At 43.5% G+C, this 28,000-nt stretch overlaps 2 protein-coding genes across 4 annotated transcripts; one reads left to right on the forward strand and one right to left on the reverse strand.

Moving 5' to 3' along the window:
* Positions 1 to 2,814: 2,814 nt before the first annotated feature.
* mtfr1l (mitochondrial fission regulator 1-like) lies at positions 2,815 to 20,124 on the reverse strand. 3 transcript variants are annotated; one of them, XM_063007991.1, is made up of 8 exons: positions 20,094 to 20,124; positions 8,819 to 8,943; positions 8,554 to 8,661; positions 8,049 to 8,155; positions 7,752 to 7,963; positions 7,265 to 7,631; positions 6,720 to 6,874; positions 2,815 to 6,373 (listed from the first exon to the last, which is right to left on the reverse strand). In XM_063007991.1, the coding sequence occupies exons 2-7, from the start codon at positions 8,831 to 8,833 to the stop codon at positions 6,763 to 6,765; spliced, it is 921 nt and encodes a 306-aa protein (XP_062864061.1). In that variant the 5' UTR covers positions 8,834 to 8,943; positions 20,094 to 20,124; the 3' UTR covers positions 2,815 to 6,373; positions 6,720 to 6,762. The 3 variants fall into 3 exon arrangements, with proteins under 3 accessions (XP_062864061.1, XP_062864059.1, XP_062864060.1); XM_063007989.1 differs by lacking the exon at positions 20,094 to 20,124 and adding an exon at positions 9,895 to 9,985; XM_063007990.1 differs by lacking the exon at positions 20,094 to 20,124 and adding an exon at positions 9,623 to 9,763.
* On the forward strand, positions 18,138 to 27,984 carry si:ch211-15d5.11 (oxidation resistance protein 1). The gene is made up of 15 exons (XM_063007868.1): positions 18,138 to 18,196; positions 18,283 to 18,404; positions 19,423 to 19,499; positions 20,514 to 20,591; positions 21,601 to 21,705; positions 22,356 to 22,487; positions 22,633 to 22,817; positions 23,319 to 23,620; positions 23,706 to 23,865; positions 24,137 to 24,305; positions 25,227 to 25,343; positions 25,941 to 26,093; positions 26,173 to 26,268; positions 26,371 to 26,444; positions 27,095 to 27,984. Exons 1-15 carry the CDS (start codon positions 18,138 to 18,140, stop codon positions 27,228 to 27,230), a joined length of 1,965 nt encoding a protein of 654 aa, XP_062863938.1. The 3' UTR covers positions 27,231 to 27,984.
* Positions 27,985 to 28,000: the final 16 nt, after the last annotated feature.

A 28,000-nucleotide genomic window follows, 5' to 3' on the forward strand; every position in this document is an offset into this window, starting at 1 on the left:
TACGATAACAATCAAAGTCTGTCAGGTCTTTATGCTAATCAGATCTGCTGCATTCAGTTCAACGCGAGAACTACGAGGTCGCTACTACAGGTGAGACGAGTGACCTCCAGACAGGAACCTAAACTGCCCTGCCTGATCTGCAGCGTCCGTGCAGATCCGTTCCTCCTGCATCAGCCAGTCTGTGCGGCACCCACACACCCACCACTTCCACAGACAGGCTTTGTAGGGTGCCAAACAACAACAAGCATTGTGGCTATTTATGGAAGAGACTAGCAGAAGACACTCGATTCTTCTCTACTGCACCGCCGTGTCTCGATGATGACGATGATGCTATATATAGCAACAGTTATAGTATTGTTGTGTGTCTTTGTGGCACTCGGGTGCCAGGAGTCACTCGCCAGGAGGATTTTTATAGCGGGAGGCCTCGAATGATAAGTCACACCCGGATCATGACACGAAACACTGATACAGATCTGCGAATGGCACTTGGAAATCCTGGAACTCAGTTAGTTGTCTCATGTTGCTTTAAAATCTCACCACACTAATACCGGTTCTTGGCATCACGTGTTTCTCTCATTTCGTCCAGCCAGGTAAAGCGAGCGCCCGGGATCGAGGTGATATTTCCAGAGCCCGGATGAGAGCAGATGGATGTTTTTCGGTAGCACCTCTCCGCCGAGAATTCGGTTTCCGAGCCTCCCTCGTGCGGAGAGAGCGGTACGGTATCATAGCAACAGGAGGCAAACGGAACGGCTTAATGAAGACGAGTGGGGTCGGCGTTCAGACGTCTCAACGGACGTCTAAATGACAGTCTTACAAAGAAAAGAGCTTTGACGGGAATGGTGCTTATTTTAGCTTAAAAGTAATAATGTAATAATGCAAAATGTCACACGCTGCTCCATCACCTTAATAGCTCAGAGACCGGATTATGAGTAGATGTAGAATAGAATTATTTCTATTTTCTCACATCCATTCAGTACATCTTCTAGAAATGTGTGTAAACTTTTGACTTCATAATCAAGTCGACTTTTGACGATCGTGATCTCGCCCACCGTGCGGCCCCGCTGTAGTACCAGGACGGGTAACAGTCCACCGGGCTCCAACGACATGCGCAATTAGCAAAAAAATGTGTCAATGTCACCCAGAGGTCGATATTTATAGTCATTAGCCGTCATGCTGTGACACCAGACTCGATTAATTTGATTCTCGACAGACATCCACCGGCATTTAAAATAGGCAGGATCCACTTAGGCGAGGTGAGGAGTGAACTAGGCCAAGGACTCCGGCTCAGAAAATAGTCCACGAGATGAAACTGGCCTCGATCGGATCGGGCCTTTGTGAGGAAGGATTAAAGGAAGGGGATTAAGCAAAATCTAGGAAGTCGTAGGGTCTCTGGGGTACCAAAAAATGATCTGATTTAACAAATAAACGACACGTACCACCTTCTGCAGGAGGGAGGGGAACTGCACTGGACCCACTGCCACCCTGACCAAAATACAGTTAATGAACATGAATAAAAATGATAAATTCTGGGATTAAACCAAACAGAATCTTCATGCTGCTGATGTGCTGATGATCAAATATGTCCACCCTCACTCTGACTGGCACGTGTTCTCTCTGTCATGTGCAGTCACCGGATGCTTCTTTCACTCTAGCCAGCGGCGGATTCTCACAGAGTTTTATCACGTACAGAGGGTCACCCTGTGCCCCTTGTGAAGGCACCTTGACCAAAAACAGAGGGTCACAGACCCCATCCAACCATTCCTTTGTAGGAAAACAAAAAGCAAGAAGATGGATGGATACAATTAGATGAATAATAAGAGAGACATTAAGAAGCCTGAAGACCCAAACAGAGGACGAGATATTTTGGAAAAACGCTACAGATGGTCGCCAGAAGTTGGAATCCACCTAATGGCACCGAACAACAATTATTTTTGAGCTTTTACTACTTTTCCAGACCTCTACATTATTTCCCTCGTTATTCAGGGCTTATTATTACACTGCTGCTTCTTTATTTTATGTTTTATTACAATCATTTAGATGGTTTATCTAGTTTAAACGGAAAATCAGGAGAAAACGAAGCGACGCTGGATTGGGTTTTTCTGCCCTCTTGTGGTCAATAGGCGTCACTGCATGTTACATTGTTAAGAAATTATTTCACTGACCAAAAATATAAGAAATAAACACTAGAAGTGGGCCAACACCATAAAAAGCCATTAAGAAAGTCACCAAGAAGCCTGAAGAGCCTATTAGGCGACAATATTTTTTGGAGAAACACTACAAATAGTCGCCAGGAGTTGAAATCGACTTGATGGCAATAAATAACAATTATTTAATACTATATATTTACTACTTTTTAGTAATATATTTACTACTACACATTATTGGTGTACATAATTACCCTGCTGCTCCTTTGTTTTATGTTTTATTACAAACATTTAGATGGTTTATTTAGTTTGCATGGGAAATAAGTCGAGGACAAAGCGACGCTGATAAGAGACGCTGGTTGGGTTTTTGCTGCCCTCTTGTGGTTAGTAAGTGTAACTGCATGTTACATTTTGAAGAAATAATTTCTAACCAAAAATATATGGAATCATCAGGATTGGAGGATGTTTACACAGTTTTTTTTGCTTCTTAGCAAATAAACAAATCACAGTTATTTCTCATCAGTGCCTGACCTCATTCATGCAAGTTCCACAGAACTGGCAAACACCATATTTATTCTCATGGTTCTGAAACAGAGCGTCCTTGGTCATTTAGGGTAGATTAAATAAAAGTTATTAACTAGGACAAATCAGAAGAAATGAAAATTGAGTGTAATTTAAACAAGAGTGTTTTTATTTTTCTTTGTTTGCACAATACACAGGCAGGTAACAGCGTTTAATTGAAGGATGGGGGGTAAAGTACTCATGAATCTTGCTATTAAACAAATAAAATAAAATCCATTCCTCCATTCACAATGTTTATTATTCCTGAATAGTACTTACTCTCATCTAGCTTCATGTTTTATGTATTATTAATGTATAGCAGATGTGTGATGTGACCATCCTCATCCAGTTTGTGTCTCTCAGTTCTGTTATAGCGGTTTATATAGTCTTGAACACGTCTAGTGCACTTTTTATTAACATTAAACACTCAATATAACCACAAAGCACAGATCGCACACCCAAATTCATCACAGACACCCCATAACCCCATGGATGTTTGTAAGCCAACCAGCAGAGAAATTCTCCCTTAAAATTAAGCATGGCTGCATGTGAACAGTATATTTTCTTTATTGATGCTTCTTGTAATATGATTGGTAATAGTTTTAGTTTTATACGTAGTAGAGTTCAGAAGGCTTGGCGATGCATATATGAGGTAATGGGTCAAAATTCAGAAGTGCCTGAGATGCTAAATGCTTCATTTAAGGTTAGATAATATCTACTGCAACACTGTATATCACACATGTGCTACGTGTCAAAAGTTTACATAGGCGTGTTAAGGACAGCAGTCCTGTTATTTCAGTAATTAATGGAAGCAAATGTAATAATGGCTTTAAATTTAAATTGCCTTCAGAATCACTGTTATTATTTAGAATTGACTGTTTATAGCTCTGTGGCACTAGTCTAACTGCACTTATTAAGTACATGGAACAGTCGTTTCCTTCCAAGGAGGGCGGCACAGTGGCTAAGTGGGTAGCACTGTCGCCTCACAGCAAGAAGGTCCTGGGTTCGATTCCCAGGTGGGGCGGTCTGGGTCCTTTCTGTGTGGAGTTTGCATGTTCTCCCCGTGCCTGCGTGGGTTTACTCCGGGTGCTCCGGTTTCCTCCCACAGTCCAAAAACATGCAAGTGAGGTGAATTGGAGACACTAAATTGTCCATGACTGTGTTCGATATAACCTTGTGAAGTGATGAACCTTGTGTGAAGATAAACTACCGTTCCTGTCATGAATGTAACCAAAAGTGTAAAACATGACGTTAAAATCCTAATAAACAAACAAACAAAATCCTTCCAAGGACAAAAGTAATCCAAGAACCACCAAAAACAGGTCTCTGGAACACAGATCTGACCGTCCACAGTTAAACATTTGAGCCACACACACACACGTACATTTCTGGCAAAAAAGTATGCACCCCAGTCTCTTCCCCAAGAGCACCAATACATATCCCCTACAAAGCAACGGTATGTAAACTTCTGACATCTTTTATTTACTATCCCTGCCTTGCACCTAGTGTAATTAAGGCAACAAGAGAAGAGAATGAGCATCCATGCTTCAAACTTTAGTTCAGTCATGCACATCATATAATCATCAACCATCATAACAACACAATTCAACTTCACTTGACTTCACAGTAGAGACTCCAGCCAGCTAAAACACTCATACACACTTCACTGTGTTTCCTCAAAGTGGTTTTGTTCATGTTGCAGCTCAAAGGAGGCACCACATTACATTAAAGCAATTGTTTGGCCAAAAAGGAAACTAAAATCCCCTGACAACACATATACACATGCAGGATGTATAAGACTAATCAGATTTTGAGAGAACATAACGTGTAGCACGTTGCAAGATTGGACTGAATCATTTTGGTGAGTCGACTCTAAAATTTAAGTCGACTCTCCATTTCAAGAGACGGAAGAAATGAATCAAAGCTCTTTTCATTGCCCGATATGACAAATTATTATTGTACGTATGTATGAGACTAATCAGATAAAGTAAAATGAAGAAAAAACGAGAAGATTTTGAGAGGCGAAAACAGACAAAATGTACCACATCGCAAGATAGTACAGAATCGTTTTCGTGAGTCGACTCTCCATTTAAAGTGTGTACCTACAGATACATGCAGACATCAAAATTAACTTGGTTTCTTGGTTAATTAACAACTTTTGAACTGTGGATGTTTAGAGAGCCAAACTACTACTTTAATAAAACACGTTAAACTGCAGCGAATTAAAATGCAGCCTAAACAATAATCTGCATCTTAGTGTTCGAGAAAATGCAGAACAACACACACTATTCAAAAAACACACAATACTCAAAAAACACACACAAAACAACAGTCAAATAAAGCAAACAAAGATATATGATAACAATAAAGAAAATCATTAAATGAAGCGTCCATGGTTCTAGTTCTACACAACTATTGCAAACATAAAACAAGTCAATAAAAAAAACCCAACAAGTTCAATCTCAATCGTTTCATCATAAATGTTTACAGGATGTAATGCAAGATTTCACAAAGTAGAAATGGTGCGAGGATGGAATAAAAATAGACACTTAGTTCTAGTAGAAGAATGAAGCTGAGCGTCTAAAATCATAAATCATAAAAACACACGTTAATGTTTCTGTTTAACCGGCCGATATGAAACTGTACAATGTTCAACTACAACAAACGTTTCTGCATGATGAATGAAAATGTCACCGTTCCTCGTTTCAGTCTTTAGGACGAGGTTCATATAGGGAGCATTTTTGCACATTAAAAGAAAAAAGAAAAATCAGGCAGCTTGTCCAACCTTCAGCCAAGTCATTAATCAGTCTGTCGTCTTGTATGTTCACACTTTTGTCCATGAGTCCACTTATTTCAGCACCAGTCTGTCATTCTGTACATTCAGGTCATTTCATGCATCAATACGTCAATCCACAAACCTTCTGTACTTCTATCCATCCATAATTTTACGAATAATTAATTTTTTATGCATTTTCCCCCCATTTTCTCGCAATTAAGCATAACCAATCTGCTGCTGGGGACCCCGACGGCGTCCCTCCGACGTGTGAGCAATCCACCAATCCCTTCTTATTATACCAGTTTGGTGCATTTGTGCGTGAGGTCCACCAAACGGAGAGCCACGCCCCAATAACATGCCCTTACACAGCATTTATAACCCCACCCTTATTAGTCCGGTCTTTCCCACCCTGCAGACTGGAGGCCAATTTTGTCTGCTGCAGGGATTAGCCAACTGTGCCCACTAGAGGGCAGCAATTCTTTACAATTCTTTATTCTTTTTTATTTATTAGTTCAGTCAGTTTGTCATTTACATTGATCCATTCTTCAGTCCATTATTATGTCTGTCTGTCTGCACTACATCTATATAATTCTGTCCGCAGTTGTAGTCTGTCCATGTGGTCAGTTTGCAGTGGGACATTCACACAAACACACCATTTAGTTACACACTGCATGTATGTATGTGTGTGTATGTATGTGTATGTATGTATGTGTGTGCGTGCGTGTACTGCGTGTGTGTGTGTGTATGAAAGAGAGAGAGAGTCTGAGCACAGAGCTTTTCTTTTTTTCCTGCAGCTGTAAACAAGCTGTAAATAAGTGACGGGGGCGAGTTTTATTTTCGGCATCGCGGGGCGCTGTGAAGTTTCCACAGCAAACAGTCCGCTGGCACAAGCCTGTCAACCGAGAGACAAAAACAAGAATGGAGATCAAAGGAAGATGAAAAAGAAAATTAGGAAATAAATCAAATGCAGAACTAAAGGAACAGAGAGGAAATGAAAAGGAAACAAAAATGACTGAGCTAAAGACAAAGGTGCACAGAAGACGATACACAAATCAGGAAATTAACAAGTAGGATTTAACGAATAATAAAAATAAATACATGAAAAACAACTTAAAGAATGAACTGGAAAATAACCAGAGGAAGGAAAGAAAGATCCAGTCAGACACGATTAATCAGTTGTAGCTGGAACTGGGTTAGAAATCTAGCAGTGATGTGAAGCCGCGTCTTCGTGTTCTTACGTGGTGAGCAGGGTGAGGACGGGAACCGTGGACGACACGTCGGTTACTTCTTCATGCTGATATCTTCATCGTGTAGGGTGAACTTCTTCCTCAGAACTTCGGAGATCAGGGAGGCCGAGTCTTCCTCCCTCAGAGACGTACAGCCGCGAGAAAACCTGCACACACACACACATACACACACACACACACACAGTTATCATGTATAGTCGAACAAAACATTAAAATATTCATTACGGTAAAAGAGTTCGCTGTTTAAGCTGCACCTCATCAACAACAAACCCCAACTCATGAACTAGTAATCAAAAGGTCACTGGTTCAAGCCCCACCACTGCCAGGCTGTCACTGTTGGGCCCTTGAGCAAGGCTCTTAACCCTCAATTGCTTAGACAATATACTGTCACAGTCCTGTAAGTCACTTTAGATAAAAACTCGAGAGCTCGAGAGCTTAGCAGTGGTCGGGTAGAGTGTTAGATCACGGCGCCCCTGACAGGGATTTATCAGGGCGGGGTGTTAAACAGCTGGATGAAAACCCCTGCACCTACTCACCTGTCCTTGCTCATTTTCATGCGGTTCATGTCCTTCAGAATGTCTTTGACGTCGGCAAAGCTGGTGGACTTGGACAGCGACACCGTGTCCTCCTCCGCCTCGCGGAAATCCATGGTGGGCCGATCGAGGTCGAAGGTCGCAGAGGCCGTCATGGAGGCTGGAAGTACGGGGTCAGGAGCCAGCTCGGGCACGTTAACGTCGTCCTCATCCTCCTCCACCTCCTCCTCGTCTTCTTCGGTGACGTCGCTGATGACGAAGGAGGCCGAGGGCGCCGGGTGGTAGTTGGCGGCCATCTCGAAAGGAGCCATGGAGAAGCCGACGCTGGTGTCGTCCGGAGAGAGGAGGTCAGGGGTGATGGGGTTCGAGTCTGACAGAGATAAAAAAACAAAACAAAGAAGTGGGTGTTTAGTCCGAATACTGAGATTCAAATGCTGGTACAGGTCACGTGTACCGGGGTTCTGATTTATTTGCTTTCACATCGTCTTACCTGACTCGCCCGCCACTATCTTTGCAATCTGTGCACGCAGGCGGCCCAGCTCGTCCTGCAGGGCGGTGGTTCGGTTCAGGGCGGTGATGCCCGGCTTTCTCAGGCCCTCCAAGCGTTTGCCCTCTCGTCTAAAGTTGGGCACGGACGAATTCCTGTGCAGCACTAGCATAGGCGTGGGCCTCCACTCCTGCCTGAAGGGTCGTGTGTCGCTCCTGACCGGTGGCATAAGAGAACAGACATTTCGCAGGCGTACTTCACACCGGGTAACAAGTCCTGGAGTATGAAACGGGAACGTACCTCACTCTGGCGAATGTCTCCTCTTCATCGGCTGCGATCCAGGCAATGTCGGCCAGTGTGGGCACGTGGGGCCCGTCTGTTTGGCGCAGGTTAAGACCCGGCAGCTCCTAATCATAAACAAGATGTAAACACCATACATCAAGTGTATTCAACGGAGGCTGCCAGCTAACGCTATGCTCCGTTTACAGCTGCCTAAAAAGCCGTCCTGATTGTAAGGGACTTGTCTGGAAGCAGTGTGACCAGATCTCCATGTCTTTGGACTGTGGGAGGAAACTGGAGCTCCCATGGGAAACCCACACAGACACCGGGAGAACATGCAAACTCCACACAGAAATGAGGGGGAATTGAACCCAGGACCTTCTTGCTGTGAGGCGACAGTGCTACCCCTTTTACTACCATTTCATATCCCCGTCCTTTCTACTACTGGTTATTAACATGTAATAGCCTGAAAAGTCCATGAAGAAAGTAGTGTGTATATGCACAGACAAATCACTGTGTGTTTTACCTGGAAACATGCTCTTGGACAGGGTTTTAGAGGCAGCGTAGAGCCGATTCTCCTCACCACGCTTCGGGTGGCACCGTGAGGCTTGTTCTGCCAAATAGGAATAACCTCCTGGAAAATACACATTTAAACTGTTTTTGCTTTCACAGTGGACAATATGGGCAATGGGCAGTGCCAAGATAATCTCGTTTTTAAGAGGACATTTTAAACACAACAACAAACTGATGTGATTCTTGTTTGCCATCACTGTGGTTAGAAGGATGCTTACCGCTCTAGTTTCCATTCTATACCAAAGGATTTAAAGCCACCACACAACTGCTCAAGTTAATATTACTGCAGGATAGAGGACATGGTGTTGAGTCTTCAGCCTGCTGCAGTGGGATCACCAAGCATCTACAAGAAAAGAAATGAAACACAGCAGGTTGTAGTGACCACTAAGTTACTACTGCTTTGTATGCTCTTATAACAGACAACAAATAAGGGAACCAACTTGATAGAAGCTGGTGCACCCTATGGTGCAAACACGTGATGTATCCCACACAAACTCTGAATCTATTCAAAAAGAGGCTGGATGAACACCAGAATTAAGTGAAGCTCCATTTACGTTCACACCAAATGGAAACATAATTAAAGTAAAGTTGTGAGGCTTAAAATGTTTGGTAGATCTCGATCTCGGTCTCCTTTATCCATATATGCAGTATTTGTAGGGGATAATACACAATAAGGTATAACATTAAATAAGCAATACGTTAATAATAATAATAATAGCATAAATGCTGTTTAAATATTAGATGTTATTGTGTGTTATCATGCATTATCCTGCATTGATATTTTGATTGTTTAGATAAGTTTATTAAAAAAAAAAAATGTGATTAGTCTTCTGCTGTATCTAAGCAAGAACTGAGTAGCGACTGAAGCTAACACAACATAGCTACCGCATTGGTTAACATGTCTATAACTGAGTGCAAATCGCCACTTAAACGTCCCTTTCTAATATTTAAACATTAAATACTTTAGTTAAATATCCTTTGTTTAGATATATTTATATGAATTACTAATAACCTTTGCGTACCATGAGTTGACTCTCCTTCAACAGCTAGTTAGCTTCCTTGCCCAATGCTATACAACCCTGTGGCTGAATCCTAAATCACTAACCCCACTAAATTAGGTTCCCTATACAGGGTGAATAATAGTCACTCACTCACTGCATATCTTATACCCTACACATACAACAATGCGCAATTCGGGACACAGCCCGAAAAATACCGACTATCCATGAAACCACTAAGTAAAAAAATCCTTTAGTTACACAATAAATTATGAAGTAAATTGTGTAATACAAACCATTATTGATTAAAATAATTCATTTTTTTTCTTGTATAACTGTACGATCTGTGGATCTTGTCCTGTCCCGGTGCAGAAAAAATACGTAAATTAATAGCTATGCTAAGCTAAGCTAACCCAGATACCGGAGTCAGGATGATAACGCAGCTCTGTGATTGGTCAATTTCAGTACCACAACTCACACCGTCCAATCAAACGCGAGAGACAAAATAAAGGTTTTAAATGTCAGTAATTTTTCTGAATACCACAATAATAATAATAATAATAATAATAATAATAATAATAATAATAATACTATAAAGAAGAAGTAGAAAAAAAGAATGTTTAAAGCAGAATGTTAAATAAATAGCTTGGAAATAAAAATAAATCTATAAATACTTGGTGATTTTTGAATGATAAAATATCGTTTTGAAACAAAAAAGATTTAAAACGCAAAAAACAGTCTATTTAGTTTATTTTAAAATAGAAAAATACATGTTTAAAAATAAAAAATCATGAAATATAAATAAAGTAGACAAAATTATTAGTATTAATATATTACCACTATTATACTTATTCATACCGATATCTGATCTCTCTCTCTCTCTCTCTCTCTCTCTCTCTCTCTCTCTCTCTCTCTCTATATATATATATATATATATATATATATATATATATATATATATATATTTAACAATGGATATTAGACAATGTTTATAATTGTTTATATTTATTGTCTATAACAGTGGCGATTTCTCTAAGACTGCAAGAGAAGCTCAGCTTCCCCTAAAATGTCCAAAATTAAATGGTGAAATATGTACAGTTGTGTTAACATTTCATTGACTACAAATGCGTTAGAACACGTTCATCTCGAAGACGAGTTCGTTCAGAATCACCTAATTATCACAAATCGACTCGATTTTCTTAACTTAACTCATAAATTCCCGTAGCGTCAATGCATTTGCCCGCAGAAGCTGAGCGTCTCTTCACTTCTATGGGACTGCGTTGAGGTTTTTTTTTATGCTCAGAAACTCGCCGGTCATTGGATAAATGCCTCGATTTTGTCCCGCCCCCGGACGCTGAGCGTCTCTGGGGGTGAACGGAGCTGTGGGTGGGTCTGGACGCTGAGCTTCTGCAAGATGATTGGAGGATCAGTGGAAAGGCTGAATCCCGTTTTGATTGACAGCTAGTTTAAGTGCTACACCGTCACTTCTCAAACTCAAACTCAAAAGAAGCTTTGTTGGCATGACAAATAGGGACATTCGTATTGCCAAAGCAATACACTTCATTAGTCACTTAATCACTGGGAGCTTCAGTCCCATCGCGGATTTTGCGAGTGAAGTCGAAAGACAAACTGCTGCAACCCATTTCAGGCCATTTTCTTGTAAAAGGAACGGAGGGCAGAATTTATGTGTAAATAAATTGACAAATTTTATGATGTAAGCCAACAATGAGCTTCTCCTCTGAAAGACCAGCAGCCGCCACTGGTCTATAAATATACTCATAACCGATGTATTGTATATATTTATAACTATAACCATGGCTGGATTACTGACCGGGCCAGTGGGGCCAGCACCCAGGGGCCCTTGAGGTCAGGGGGCCCCAGGGGGGGCCCTGGCCCAAAACATTTTGCGATGCCTATCAACATTTATGATATAATATGTTTTTATTTCCGAGGGCCCTCCATTTTAAGGATCCTCTGACTATTAGGGACTTTGACCCCAGGGCCTCTTGGGGGCCCTAGCCATGCTTTTGGGGCCCCTAGCCATGCTTTTGGGCCCTAGCCAAAATACTTGTCTGTTATAGTTGACTCCACTCCAGACCTTGCTCATGTGGACCAACTTACTTTTATTTTCAGGTTTGTTAATAATGACGGACATGTAGTTGAGCGTTTTCTAGCTTTTGAGCCTATTGAAAACCATAGTGGGGACAGTTTGGCAGAGTGTGCCGTTGCTATGGTGGAGAATCTGGGCCTAGACTTATCCAACTGTAGGGGCCAGTCATATGATAATGCAAGTAACATGTCGGGAAAGTACAATGGAGTCCAAGCTCATCTTAAACAAAGAAACCCTTTGATTTGTTATGTCCCCTGTGCAGCACATTCACTGAATTTAGTTGGTGTCAATGCTGTTGACAGTAGCCCAGAAGCTGGACGTTTTTTTGACTTTGTACAGGCAATGTACACATTTTGTGCATCATCTACACACAGGTGGGGAAAGGTTTTCCGTGATACTGATATCAAACTCACACTGAAATCACTGTCAGGTACTCGATGGAGCGCACGAGCTGAGTCAACTAAGGCTCTTTGGAAATATTATGCACAACTGAGAGAGGCATTGAATGATATGTCTAAAGATATGGAGGAGAAATGTGTAACTCGAAGTGAAGCCTCTGCACTCTGTGACAAATTGGACACGTTGGAGATGGCCTTCATGGCATACTTCTGGGACACAATACTACAGAGGTTCCAAGCCACAAGCCTGCAGCTGCAGAAGCATGATATTGACATATGTACAGCTACACAACTTCTCTTGTCTTTACGAGACTTTGTGGCAGCACAGAGAGATAACTTTGAGGTGTTTGAAGGGGCTGCTTTAAATGTCACCACTGCTGTCTCCCAAGAGTACAGGCATGACCTCCAGTGTACAAAGAAGCGCAAAATTATGTCTGATGATAGTACTGAGCCAGGTGTAGCATTTAACGGAAAGGACAAGTTTCGGATCGAAACTTTCAATGTTGTCATTGACAAACTTGTGTCCTGTCTCAACCACCGTTTGAATGCATACACACACTTAACTGAGCTATTTGATGTTCTTTTCATGCCTGACAATATGTCCAACAGTGAGCTCAACTCTTTGCCCAGGGGCCCAGACTATCCTTAATCCGTCCTTGACTATAACGATATCTTTATTTCTATATTTATACTTATATATCTGCATATATTGTTTATGTTTATTGTTTATTGTTTACTTTTTTTCTCTAAACTACTGGAGTCCAATAAATAATAAGTTCTAAAGAAAAAAGACTAAATAAATAAAGTCATAAAGAAAGAGAGAATATACTGTATGTGTTCTTTGTAATAACGGTAATTTGTAAACTATTTTTAATTTATCCAATCACAAGGATGCTTGTCAAGTTTTAGCCAATCATAATACAGGAGGCGGGCGTATATTGAAAACGGGTAGGATAAACAACATTACTGTAAAACACACAGCAGTTCATAGAGACCGAGAGCATCCGCGGTGAGCAGCTCTGTTTGGGGTTGATCGTGCGCTCTTGGGAAGGTCAGTGGTTCAGTGCTGTTATATAATATACTATAATATAATACGTTAGGAATATTGCTTTGTTTGGTTTTGTAATACTACAAATATGGGTTTATTCTTTAGGATGTGGACAGAATCAGTAGCATCTACTGTGTCTATAATCCTTCCATAATATCACATTGACTTACATGGACGCGCTGCTCGTCTTTGTTATTATTCATTTATTCACTAAACACTAAAACATTAAACACTACAAAACCGTTTAGTTCTTTTGTGTTGGTCTGTAATTATTGTAATTACATTGAAGGAAAGGATGCAGTGTCATTATTATGGCTGGTCAGCTGATCAGGTGTGGTTCAGTAATAATGCAGTACTGAGTCACTAAACCAGTAACGCAGCTTTATTACAATCACTTATCAACAAGATCACAAGATGACTGAGATTTTATAAATGCCAATCATATGAACACTCAGGTGATTCCTGTGTCACGTTGTGCACTACATAGGGTGTACACCCCATTATATCATACTCATACCCTATACAGTGCACTCATAGTAATAATAGTAATAATAATAATAATAATAAGAAGAAGAATAGAGCTGAGGTACAAAGTACATCATTTCATTCATTTTTATCAACTGTTTTATCCTGGTCAGGGTTGCAGTAGGTCCAGTACCACCTGGAAACACTGTGTGCAAGGCGAGAATACCCTAAACAGGGCGCCAATTGTGTCTGTGTAGACATTTACATTTTCAGCATTTAGCAGACGCTCTTATCCAGAGCGACTTACAGAAGTGCTTCTATAGTGAACATTTCATTTCTCAAGTTTAGGTAAACAACAGTCGAAGAACACAAATCTGCATTTAAAATCTTTTTTTTAAATGGAAAAGATTGTTAGTAAATAAGTACAAGTCAGCCTAAGTGTTTAGTAAAAAGGTGGGTTTTTAATCGTTTTTTAAAGACAGCAAGAGACTCAGATGTTCGGACAGACAGAGGAAGTTCGTTCCACCATTTGGGCGCTAGAACAGAGAAGAGCCTTGATGCTTGTCTTCCTCTAGTCCTGGATGGAGGCTCAAGTCGAGCGAGACTAGAGGCTCGGAGGTTGCGTGGTACAGAGCGGGGTTTGATTAGACCCCGAAGGTAGCTTGGGGCTGGTCCATTTTTGGCTTTGTAGGCGAGCGTCAGTGTTTTAAACTGAATGCGTGCAGCTACAGGAAGCCAGTGAAGAGAACGCAGCAGTGGGGTGATGTGGCAGTGTTTGGGTTGGTTAAAAACCAGACGGGCAGCTGCATTTTGAATGAGCTGTAAGGGTTTAATCGTGGACATGGGAGCTCCAGCCAGAAGGGAGTTGCAGTAGTCCAACCGTGAGATTACAAGTGATTGCACCAGAATCTGGGTAGCTTCCCTGGAGAGAAATGGCCGAATCTTCCTGATGTTGTACAGGAGGAACCGACACGCTCTTGTCATGTTGGCTATATAAGGAGAGAATGTCAGCTGGTTATCAAGAACAACACCAAGACTTCTTACCTTATCAGATGGTCTGATCTGGGAGTCATCCAGAGAAATGACTAGGTCCTGGGTTGGAGACTGATCTCCAGGAATGAGCAACATCTCTGTCTTGCTGGGATTAAGTTTTAGATGATGAGCCGACATCCATTGTGAGATATCTCGCAGACATGCTGAGATGCGAGCTGAGACTTGCGTGTCTGAAGGAGCAAATGACAGAACGAGCTGAGTGTCATCTGCATAGGAGTGGTAGGAGAAGCCATGGGAGGCTATGACCTTGCCCAGAGAGCGGGTGTAGATAGAGAAAAGAAGTGGGCCGAGTACAGAGCCCTGAGGAACACCGGTTGAGAGAGTGCATGGGGGAGATATGGATCCCCTCCATGACACTTGGTAGGAGCGCCCTTCTAGGTAGGAGGCCATCCATTGCCATGCTGAACCTGTTACTCCAAGGTTGGAGAGAGTGGACAGGAGAATGCTGTGATTCACTGTGTCGAAGGCCGCAGAGAGGTCAAGAAGAATAAGGACAGATGACAGTTTGGCTGCTTTGGCTGCATGAAGCTTCTCAGTAACCGCTACAAGAGCTGTTTCCGTAGAATGCGCTGCCTTGAAGCCAGACTGGTACTGATCGTGGAGATCATTCTGAGTAAGAAAGGCAGATAGTTGGTTATAGACAGCACGTTCAAGAATTTTGGATAGAAAAGAGAGGAGTGAGACAGGTCTGTAGTTGTTAATGTCTGTAGTGTCTAGTGTAGGTTTCTTAAGAAGGGGAATGACCTGAGCCTTCTTAAAAGCAGTAGGGACAACACCTGATGTCAGGGAGTTGTTGATGATGGGTGTGATGAAGGGGATTAGGTCCTGTGAGATGTCTTTGAGGATGGTGGATGGTATAGGGTCAAGTGTGCATGTAGTGGGATTGCTGGATGAGAGGAGCTGTGTAACCTCATCCATGGTGAGTGGGGTGAAGCTGGTGAGTGTGTTGGTGGGTTGAGGGTCAGTTGAAAGTGGGTCAGTCGGAGAGAAGGTTTGATTGATTTTGTCGATCTTGTCCTGAAAGAATGTTGAAAAGTCAGTAGCAGTGAGAGAGGCAGATGGGGGAGGAGGAGGAGGGTTTAGAAGAGAGGAAAAGATAGCATGAAGCAGAGCTGATCGAGAGATGTTGAAAGAGAAGAAAGTAGAGTATTAGTTGCAGAGTTGAGTGGAAGGGTAGCAAGAATGTCAGGGTTAGGTAGTGAAGTTAGGATGGTGGAGATCAACAGGGAGGAAGATAAAGAGTGAAGATTGGGGCGTGTTTTAAGGGTGAAAGTGTGGTTGGAGGTAGGAAGAGTTGGGAGACAGAGAGAGAAGGACACAAAGTGATGGTCAGAGAGGTGGAGTGGGGTGACAGTGAGGTCCAGAACAGAAGTTGGACGACTGAAGACAAGGTCCAGAAGATTGCCTCCTTTGTGTGTCGGAGGGCTGTGATTAAAGAGGAGGTCGAAAGATGAAAGAAGAGGAAGAAGACATGAGGACTGAAGTGTAGGGAGATTAAAGTCACCAAGAAGAGTCAGAGGAGTTCCATCTGAAGGGAAGAAACTCAGAAGAACATCCAGCTCTTCTATGAAGTCTCCCAATGAGCCAGGTGGTCTGTAAATTACAATGATATGAAGAGTAATCGGAAAAGTAACAGTAATAGCATGAAATTCAAAAGATGAAATGTTAAGGTGAGAAACATTCACAGTAGTGAATTGCCATTTCCTGGTCAGGAGCAAACCTGTGCCTCCACCCCTACCAGATCCTCTCGGTGTATGAGAGAAGGTGTAGGCAGAGGATAAGGCTGCTGGTGTTGCTGAGTTCTCGGTGGTGATCCATGTCTCAGTCAGTGCCAGGAAGTCAAGGCTGTGAGAAAGTGCAAAAGCTGAGATAAAGTCAGCTTTCTGGACGGCTGATTGACAGTTCCAGACCCCACCTACCACCACTGTTTGAGACTGTTGCAACAGTTGGGGATAGATGAGGTTGCTGGCGTTGCTGTTCCTATAATGTGCCCTCTGATGTCTGCAGGGTCTGTGAGATATAAGCACAGGAATGTTTGAGTAGCACATGCTGAGAAAAAAAGTTTGATAGATTGAATAATGTCAGAGACTGATAGTACTTACTCAGGTTTAGATTAATAGAAAAAAAAACCTAGTGATCGAGAAGACCAGCCGCTACAGACGGAGCTTTAATTTTATACTAAGCTTAGCCCTGCCCCTCAATTCACACCTAAGCCTCTAACAACAGTCACCTGAAACCACTTTAACCAATCAGCAAAACACAGATTAATGCATCAACAGACTATCTTTTAACAATAGTTAAATGCTACTTCAATTCTAGCAATGTTAATAATCAAAGTTACAAAGACAGGGTCTAGAACAAGTTACAGCAAAAATATACACTTTAACCAGAAGCTTACCTTACCCAAGAATACAAATGAACACCATAAAGTTACAAGCACAGTTAGACAACTGGTCTGGCGATACGTCTGGGTTTGAATCATCAGTGGTGAACCGCTCTTATTTTTTACAAAATGTACAAAGTACAAAGAAATTTGCCTTGGAACGTTCAGCACAAAAGCTCATTATGTCTGTGTAGATGCCTGGCCGGGCAATATGTCTTGGTTTGAATCCTGAGCACTTCCCAAAAACATACGTAATAATCCAGTGAATTTAATAATTCTTAATTTGTGAATTAAGTAAACTCCAATCCTGTACACTGATTATTACTGTGTAATAAGGTGAATGTGTCTCAAAACACTGCATAGTCGCAGGTCAGTCAAAGTGCCCATGCTAACTCCTATCCACCGTCAAAAGCACCTACAGTGGGTATCCAGGCTTTGAATCTGGACACTTGACCAATGGAATAAGGATTCAACTGGTCCCACAAATCTTATGGATGACCAGACATGCACATTGTTTACCGTGACCTGCTGGTAACTGGTCTTGTGTCTTGAGTCCATGTCTTGGCAAATCAGAGCTTTATCAATCAGAGATGAATAAATATCAAAAGCAGAATATTGGATGATTTGACTTTATTTTAATACTAAACAGAAATCAGGGACTTGGAAACAAGTAGTGTGACACACAAATACTGTGAGAGTGGATGAGCTTGTTTTGGATTTTTAGTAGTTTACATATATGTAATAGCCAATTTATAACCTATGATGCACTTATATAGGGAATAGAAAGTCAAGTCCCAAATAGCACCATATTAAAAGACAGTATAATGCACTATTGGCTATATCAGTAAATATTTCATGCTCTATGTGTTGCACTTCTGTATATTTGTAGTGGTATTGTAATTAGGACACAACACACACACACCTAAATCGTTTCTGACTTTCCCACCACAGGTTCTACCACCATACGAGGATGAGGGAGAAGCGGAGCAGTGTGTGTCCGGACGTGCAGCTGGATGTGAAATTTTCAATCCCATTTCTCGTCTACTGAAAATCTCGACTGCTGGAATCCGGCCCCAAATTCCATGGAGCATCCACGGAGAGACAAGACGAGGGGCGGATACTTCAGCAATGTCAAGAACAGGCCAGTTTCGCTTTCTTATTCTGTGTATCTGCACTTTTGTACCGTACGCTTACTGTGTTTGACCAGTCTCTTATTTCTACTCACAGGCTGGGTACCAAGTTGCCCGCGGGAATCACACGACCTCCCGGGTTCGTCACGGGACCCTGGGATACGTCCTCCGGGCGTCACCGTATCCGTAACCCCAAGCTGAGGCAGTATTACCTCAAAGGTGAGAAAATGAGGGACTAGTTTCCTTTTTAGATATGACGTTAAAGTGACTCAAACACACAAGTGCAGGTCAGTCTGGTAAATATGAATCAGCTGTAAAAGATATCAGGTCAACATGAGGCAACCAACAAAGTTATGAAGGAGCCGGATAGTTTGAAAATAGATTTTAAGACGTGTCTCAAATACCCCAAAAAATACCACCGCGCCATGACCCCAACATGAAGTCATGACCTTCTCAAAGCTGGAATACATGCCAGCGCTGCTATTCAAAAATCCTTAGTATTGAAGTCCACTTGGTGTAAGGAACACAAAACCTGGACCCCTAGCCGCTCAGGTGGCGCAGCGGTAAAAAGAAACGCGCTGCAACCAGGGCTGGATTCTGAGAAGCGTCGTATCGAATCCAGCCTTGCTTTACCGGTTCGAAGCTGAGTGGCTATATGAGCAACGATTGGCCGGTTGCTCATGCGGGGGGTGGGACAAAGAACCGGATGTGGGTCTCTCTCTGTCAGAATGCGATTGCGTTCTCTGCCGGCTGATTGGAGGCGCTTACACAGAGATGGGAGAGGGTGCCCTTAGGGTGTGTCTCTCCGCATGCAACGCTAGGTGGCGCCAAACTCGTCAATGTGTGGGTGGCGAAGATGCATCTGGCTGCTGCTCGTGTTTTGGAGGGGATACGGGTTAGCTTCAATCACCTCCGTCAGGGCAGGGTTCGGCATAGACAGAGAGGAAGCACGATGCTAATTGAACAATTGGATGCGCTAAAAAAAAAGGGGAGAAAAAGGGGTAAAAAAAAAAAAAAAAAAAAAACCTGGACCCCTAAGTATTCATTTATTCATCCCAGCCACTGGGAAACACTGAGAAAATGCAGGAATTCCCTTAAATACCCTGGACAGGGTGGCAATCCATCGCAGGGATTCGACCCTCTCCTCACCAGACACAGCCAATCATGTCTGTGTGGACGCCCGGGTGGCCGATAGCACTTCGTAAGAAAAGTTATCTGATATCCGATGTTTACACAGAGGCCGCGTTTCCTGCCGATGTCCCAACAACGGAGATCAAATCAGAGGCTGAATCCAGCAGGAACTCTGAGCAAGAGGTGAGTAACACACACACACACACACACACACACACCCTGACACTCTATATATAGATTATCAGACTCTGCGGATATTATGGTCACGCTGTTACATCACAGCGCACTAAACTCCTCGTGGTGTTTGGAGCAAAGGTCGCCGACATGCCGTCAGTCTTCAGCGTTCACCCTGATTCAGTCTCGGATTTATGGAGCTACAAAAATTCCTGCTGAAGCTTTACAATGGAGCAGCGTTGTCCAAAAAGGCTCTGGTAATGCTAAAACTTTATATTTGTGTTCGGTATGGACGTTTCCGGGCTTTTAAAAGGGAGGTTTATCGCAGTACAGTGATTCTAGTCTTTATTTAAATCCACCTAGCTTTAGAACTGCTTACTGCTAACTACTGAACCTGGTATGGAACTCCTTAACTACTCAAACTACACAGTACAGAGAAAAGTATTGGGGTGTCCTGTCCGGTGTGGACCCACTGCGACCCACATAAGATAAACATAAGATAAGATAAACCTTTATTAGTCCCACAGCGGCGAAATTCACAATAAAATTCACATCGGAATAAAGTGGTAGTAAAATATGAAAGTATAATTCTAAAAAACGAACCTGGTCAGACATGTACAAGTCTCGCCTGTCTGCGAGTTGCTGTTAGCTGGCTGCGCTTAGCCGTCCTCTTTAAATAAAGGTAAACGAAACTATAGGAGGCGTTTACTTATTCCAATCCAGCTATTTATCTAAGCGGTGTGGGAAAAAGCCAGACGTCAGTCGCCTGTGACCGCGCGACTGTAGACTACTTTTTATTAAAACCGTTTTCCCACCCTGGCCTGCGTGTTTCTCTCTGGCTAAACGTAAATACTGCAGTGTTTCCCCAGTACCCATCATGCTTTGTTAGATGACATATGAAACGTCTCTCTGCTAATAGTTTTTAGAGGTAAACAATCCACGGATCACACATTTTGTCTGATATACACCGTTATGGAAGTGATATGGTGTGTGTGTGTGTGTGTGTGTGTGTGTGTTTAACAGGTACATCAGGAGGACACGGTGTTCAGTGTGGCCTCTCACTTTAGCAGCGTACCAGCAGATACCAACCTAACCACACAGGTACAACAGGAGGATTGGGGAGGTTTTAATGGGACAGTAATGAGATCAGGCTCTTGTGGCTCCCCCTAGTGGTACACAGTAAGATTAACAAAAGTTTGGACACCCCTGTTCAAAAAAATGTAAATAAATTAGCTCGTCCTCTACTCTTATTACATTTTGCCCATTCAGTAAAAGGATTGTTTGTAAGGTCTGGCACCGATGTTGGATGAGAAGCCCTGCCTCACAGTTGGCTTTCCAATTCATCCAAAATGTTGTTTAGTGGGGTTGAGGTCAGGGCTCGGCGGAGGATTTCTGTCAGGTCAGTCGGTTCTGGACTGACTGACGAATGGACTGAGGAACTGACTGACCTGACAGTAAGGTTAGTTAATCTGTCTGTCCATCACTCAGTCCATCCAACAGTCAGTAACTTACAGTAATTTATTTAATTATTTTGTCCAGCCATCAGTCAGTCAATCGGTCAGTCAGTCCATCCATCAGTCAGGTCAATTAATCTGTCAGTTCATCAGTCAGTCCATCCATAAGTCAGGTCAGTTAATCTGTCAGCTATCCATAAGTCAGGTCAGTTAATCGGCCAGTCAGCCCATCCATCAGTCAGTCAATCAATCCTTCAGTCCATCGGTCAGTCAGTCAATCGGTCTGTCCATCAGTCAGGTCAGTTAATGTCAGTTTGTCAGTCAGTCCATCCATCAGTCAGGTCAGTGAATGTCAGTCCATCAGTCAGTCTGTCAGTCAGTCAGGTCAGTTAATCCTTCAGTCCATCCATCAGTTCAAGAGTCAGTAATTTACAGTAATTTATTCACTTCTTCTGCCCATCCATCAGTCAGGTCAGTTAATGTCAGTCCATCAGTCAGTCCATTCGTCTGTCCAACAGTCATTTATTCAACCCATCAGTCCATCAGTCAGTCAGTGTTTGCATTTCTCGGCTCAGCTATAAACTTCATGAAACAGGGAAGTGAAACCTGAGTAGATATTTTTATATCCCATCATGCCTCTGTTCACTCGTCTTTAGAAACTCTCTGCAACACATCTCCAACTTTCCGAGCCCAAACTGGACGCCGTGAGCCCCATGTCCCTGGTGTCGCCGTCCACGGACGCGGAGTATGACAAGCTGCTGGTGAGCATGTTCATGTTTGTACTTTATTGTTTATACAGCGTGGAAAGCTCAACGTACCAGAGAGGTTTATACTATTCTTGTCTTTAATAAGATCATGACAGATCAGAGCGGTGTGTAGTAACAACATCGTAGACCTTGTAACTCAAGAAACTAAATGAAAATAAAAAACGTTTATATTGTTTTGTTTACTGCCAATTCTTTATTTTATTGCATTTTTTGTATAGTAACTCGTCAAGTCTCACAACTTTAATAAAAGACCCGAAACCGAAAAAGGAGAACAGAAGTGGAACAGTGAGAGAAATAAGAATCACTTTTTTTCCAGTGCAGAACAGATGTGGCGTTTGGGTCTATACAGCACAATATTAGGAAGGTGGTTATAATGTTATGCCTGATTGGTGTATCCAAGATCTGGGTATCCAAATCATCCGGTTGGGCGTCTGCATGGACAAGATTGGCTAAGGTACGAGGGAGGGGAGGCCGAAACAGCCTAGCTATTGGGAGGTGCACTTGTCAGTGCGCTCAGTGCAGGTCCCAAGCCCGGATAGCAATAAGAGGGTTGCGTGAGGAAGGGCGTCCGTCTGGTATGAGGACTATTAGATGTTTAATTTAATTTTATTTTATTTGATGTTTTTCCGATCCATTGCTGTCAGGATGTGGAAGCGGTGCCGATGCCCGACGGTCAGCTGTGTTTGCTGGCTCTCCCGCCGGAGTGCACACAGGGAGCGGGGTCGTCGGATCTGCCGTACCTCAAACTCTTCTGTCGCTTCATCACCGACCGCAAAGTGAGTACAGAATAAAAAAATAAATTCTTCTGATCATGAAATTTGGATCGTAACAGTAGACTAACGTTGGACAAGAAGGAGTGGCTCACAGTGGGCGGAGGATATATCTCCTGTATATGTAATGATTACCGGTTTGTGTGTTTAGGGCGTGGTCTCTGGGATTCTGCTGGTGGCGGCCAATAAGATCTTCTTCGACCCGCACAAGTCTCTCCCGCTGGTCCGGGAGAACGGCTGTGAGGAATATCTGTTCTCCTGCGGCGTGGACGATCTGTCGTCCGTCGCCTTCTTCTCCGATGTCTCGCGCGTCCACTTCAGCCGAGCCACCAACAGGTTCGTATTTCTTTATCTCATCTTTAAATTTTGCGGTGCTACCAGCCTGGCCGGGCCCTCAACAGACACAATCGGCCATCTGACAGGGTTTCTTCTCCTTGCTGCTGTAACAGTGACCCGTTCTGCCATCAATGGGTGGAGGAGCACAGGGAATTATTTGGAACAGATCTGTGGGAATCTCATACTGGCTGGTGCTGGTCTGCACCCTGAGGAGTTGTATTAGGGAACTGGAAATGACCAAATTGAGAGAAATGGAGGAAAATGTGATCTCTCTAAACTAAAGCCAGATCTATAGCAAAATTAAACTGTCATGTTTTTAAATTAATTTTTTTAAATATAAGATTTCTTAATTGATCCCCATGGATCAATAAATAGAGTAAATAAAAAATAAATACATAAAATAAAAAATAAAATAATAAAATAATTAATAATAATAAATATATATAATAATTAATAATAATCAGCAAGTATTTGTGACCCCCTGGTGTTGTATTATCATAGATGGAAAAGTCATCAAAGAAAGAAAACATCAAAGAGCAAAACATCAAAAGACCCAATCAAGATCAAAAAGATGCACACCTTACCTGAATCAAAGGCATCGCAGTCGCAGAGCAAAACCACTGCGGCTTCCACTGCGGTGCAACGTGACCTGCCAGCGGGCACGGGCGGGGACGGCAGGACGGACACTAGGGAGGAGGACGAGGAGGCCGAGGAGAGCAGGGACATGGCCGAGGTGGAGCGGCACCTTGAGCGGCTCGCGCTGGAGTTAAAAACAGATCCTTGCTCAGGAAAACAGAGCTCAGGTAAACTCGCTGACATACGTGATGAGTTTAGATCGTTTCCTCCGTCCTGCCAGCATGACTCTACCTACTGTCCATTGTTCTCCAGACCCGGACGTGCCAGCGCGGAGCTGTTTTGGGTCTTTGATGTTCGTGAGGATGCGCCAGAAGCCGCAGGTGGCGAGGAGAAAGGGATTCGGGTCGCTGGAGCTGGGCAGAGCCAGAACGGTGCCGCCTAGAGACGCCTGGTTCGTCCTGCAGCAGGACAGGTGAGGGGCGGAGACACTCCGAAATGCGTTATAGATGCATGATTGCAGCATTATACATTAGCATTTAGCGGACGCTTTTATCCGAAGAGACTGTGACAGTATATTGTCTCAGCAATTGAGGGTTAAGGGCCTCGCTCAAGGGTCCAACAGTGGCAACCTGGCATTGGTGGGGCTTGAACCAGCCACCTTTCGATTACTACTCCTGTACCTTAACCGCTAGGCTACAACTACAACGTGTCGTTCATATAACGTGACGTTTCTTCCTCCACAGTTCGGACGAGCTGTACGCCTACCTGAGCCAGCACAGGCCTGACCTGTGCATCGTGGAGGGGGGCGAGGACGAGGACGTGTGGGACGAAGACGACTTTGTGATCTTGGATGACCGGGAGGAAGGAGAGGAGGCGTCTCCGGGATACGAGCGCACTCGAGACGAGTGGGAGGTGGGTGTACGAACTGTCGATGTTTACGAGGTCCTACGATACAAACCCCATTTCCAAAAAAGTTGGGACGTGTATTAAAATGCAAAAAAGATTAGGATATGTGACTGTTCATTGTTCATTCTCTTAAATCTTTATTTATCTGATTAAAGTAGCAAATAAAGTATTTTTTTTTGTATTTGGTAAATTATAAACACATTTAGAATTTGTGATGTCTGCAACACACTTCAAAAAAGTTGGGACAGAGGCAAAACAAGAGTGAAAAGTTGAACGTCCATGTACAGAAAGTCCAAGCTACACAAACATCCGACGACATGGTACCATCCATTTTACCAAAAAAAAAAAAAAAAAAGGACACAAAGCATTAACGCTCCCTGACACAATTGGCCGTGTCTAAAAAACCAAGGACAGCTGGTTAAGAGGTCACCTCCAACTGTCCAGTCGAAGCGGTGGAGGAATATAGAAGAATTAGTGTGGTCCTCCTGACATGCTGAGGATGCAACTTTCCTTCACCAGCAACTGGTGTTCCGCGGCAGGCAGAGGTCGCCAGATTAAGATGAGAAAATGAGGACATCCAAATTCAGTGCCAAGTAAGGGGGGCACCCGATACTTACATGTTTGCTTAGTCGCATTGGGATCTGGGTATCCAAATGAGCCGGTTGAGCGTCTGCATAGACAAGATTGGCTAAGGTACAAGGGAGGGGAGGCCGACACAGCCTAGCTATTGGGAGGTGCACTTGTTTGCTTAGTCGCTCAGTTTAGACACAATTAAGAGCCGCCCCTCTGTCTACTGGAAAGAAGTACCTGGAGCAAATTATATGGACACAAAGACATAAGGGACAAAACTAAAACGTCATTTTTGGACACGCGAGGGTTCAGCAATGGTGACGTGGTGACGTGAGGGTTTTGGTTTGTGGTGTGTAGATGGTGTTTGTGGAGGAGAGCAGGGTGAGGGAGTCTCCGCCCTTAGACAAGGAACCAGACGGACTGAGTGACATCCTGAAGCAGAGCCTCATACTAGACGCCCAGCAAGTCAGAGAGGTTAGAAAACACACACACACACACACACACCTAGCGTATAAAGATGCTTAGTAATGTGTTGACCCACCTAGAGCCACCAGAACTGCTCAAATACGCATCAGCATTGACAAAAATCTGCATAAAATCTATTTAAATAGGGGCACTGTCATCCTGGAAGAGACCACAAACATCAGGCCGAAAAAGCTTTCGCTATATTGGTCATGTGATCAATCAGAGTAACTGATTATTAAGTATTGATTTGCAATGACCCAAACCATGCCAGCTAAATTCCTTCAAAGCATAACAGGTCCTTTTGTGATAGGGGTCAAGCTTTCACACCGTTACCGTTCTCTTGGTGTATTGCATACGAATGACGTTTCCTTTAAATTGGCCACTGACTGTTTCTCATTCGTCTCAGCTCCCCTCCACCCGCCCGTCAAATTATTTGGGGTAATTTTTTGGATGGTGGACCGTCAGCGAGTGTATCCGATGAATCCTTGGTCAATCCTTGGTATTATATTGTCCACTAGCCAGAAATATCTGACCAGCATTCAAACATCAAACATCTTCCTTTTATTTATTTATTTACTTTTCAATGTTGTGCTATTTTGTCCCCAGCTGTCGAACGAGCTGCCTCCGCGGACCGTGGGTCACCCGTGGAAATTGGCGTACAGCACCAGCAAGCACGGCGCCAGTCTCAAAACGCTCTACAGGAAGCTGGGCGCCTCGGACTCGCCCGTCCTCCTCATCATCCGGGACCACAACGAGCAGGTCAGACCCTCACCTCCATGCCTGTCATGTGTTTCGGGCCGCTCATTACTGCTGCACCTCATGTTTTTCTCTCTCCTAGGTGTTTGGCGGTTTCCTCTCGCACCCTTTGCGGCCCAGCGACACGTTTTACGGTACAGGGGAGACGTTCCTGTTCCTGCTGCGTCCCCGGTTTAAGGTAAACCTACATGATTGTTGATCCCTAAATGATCCTTTGATCCCTTTTCCGTCCTAATCGTCTGGTTCACCTGTTGTGTCGTGTGTAATTCCTCTCTCTTAGTGCTTCCACTGGACCGGTGAGAACATGTTCTTCATCAAAGGAGACCTCGACTCGTTTGCCATCGGCGGTGGAAGGTACGAGCGGACGCGCTCTTCCGTCATACATTTTGTTTATTATTAGAAATAAATTTCTTGTTCATGCTAATGGCCAAAAGTATTTGGACACCTGAGCATTAACTTGTTGGAGGAACAGAGGAACCAGCACGTATGCAGTAAAAGACGTTCCTGCTCCTCTGGATCTTCATCTACTCATGCAAAGATGAATTCTGCAACATTTCTGCTCATCATAGCATCCAGGATCTTATTTCTGGAGGCTCATATCTGCAGATCCATCTTCACCAGCTTCTCTTTACGTTCTAACATCATCTGCACGTCATCCAGGAGCTCGTCCAGGCTGTTGATGTTGTATGAAGAGTTACTGGTCTTATCAGGGAGCGTTCGCCCTGGTGCCTTGCCTCTTGGAGCAAACTATCCATCATGACCAGGGAACGTGGCGTCCAGCACGTTGGTCTGAACCTCGTTCAGCCGCTCGGTCTCAGAGGACGTGGTCCTCCGTACACATTGCTTGTCAGATTAGTATTTGTACACCTATCAGCAGTACATGTGGGTGTAAAATCTAAGCTCAGTTGTTCCCGAGGGGTGTCCACATATTTTTGGCTTTATGGTGTATAAAATCTCCAGTGTAATCCTAATTCCCTCTAACCGGGATCGTTTCTCGTCCGCAGCGGACACTTCGGCCTGTGGGTGGACGAGGCGCTGTACGTGGGCAGGAGCAGCCCGTGCTACACCTTCAACAACTGCAGCTTATCGGAGACGAGTGACTTCAGGGTGCTGGAGCTGGAGGCCTGGACCTTCTGGTGACGGGGGTCGTTTTTCACTACACGTAGTTGTGGATGTGGAGAAGTAGCCGCTGATGCGCCGCTGCCTTCACGTCATCATCACATGAAAATCTTCTTCCCCTTGAAGCTTCGAGTGGCCCAAAATAGTGGAAATTAGGTGCCGCTAAATCCGAACTCTCAGTCTCTCATATATGATCGATTACTACGCCTCCCGTCCCGCCGTCATCGTGTATACCCGGAAACGTTTTGAGGATCCCTCGTAGATTAGTGTGTTTAGCTGCGTCTACGTACGAGGTCGGGGCTTGTTTTGTAAATATACTGTGAAATAAAATGCTCTTTTTTATTTGTATCACTCCGAATCCATGAAGGCACTTAGTTGACGGGTACTGAATATAATCCGGGGTACGGAATTCGTGTCGCTTCGTCACACTGACTGAAAAGACGAATTGATTTGCCTCTCTGGGGTGGTGCTGGTGTGGCACGACTGGCCGGCCGGCTGAGGGAGGGATGATTAGGGGAGGTCATGGGGGTGACTATAGGGCTCTGTGAGTCTGACACTGAGAGGTGATGGGGGAGCGTGACTGTCTGCCGCTCTCCTCGTCCCAAAAACAGCATGTAAATAAAAAAACTGTGTCCCAAATCGCAGACTTCTGTGCTAAATAGCATGTATGATTAGTGCGTTTCGAATGGTACAGTTTAATTGCCATTTAATTTATGTAATGTAAGAATAAAAACGTTTTATCATTTACAGCAATAAAGAAATTAAACACTTAAAATATCAATGTATGTTTT

The sequence above is a fragment of the Trichomycterus rosablanca genome, chromosome 13 (genome assembly GCF_030014385.1).
Source record: "Trichomycterus rosablanca isolate fTriRos1 chromosome 13, fTriRos1.hap1, whole genome shotgun sequence".
NCBI lineage: Eukaryota > Metazoa > Chordata > Actinopteri > Siluriformes > Trichomycteridae > Trichomycterus > Trichomycterus rosablanca.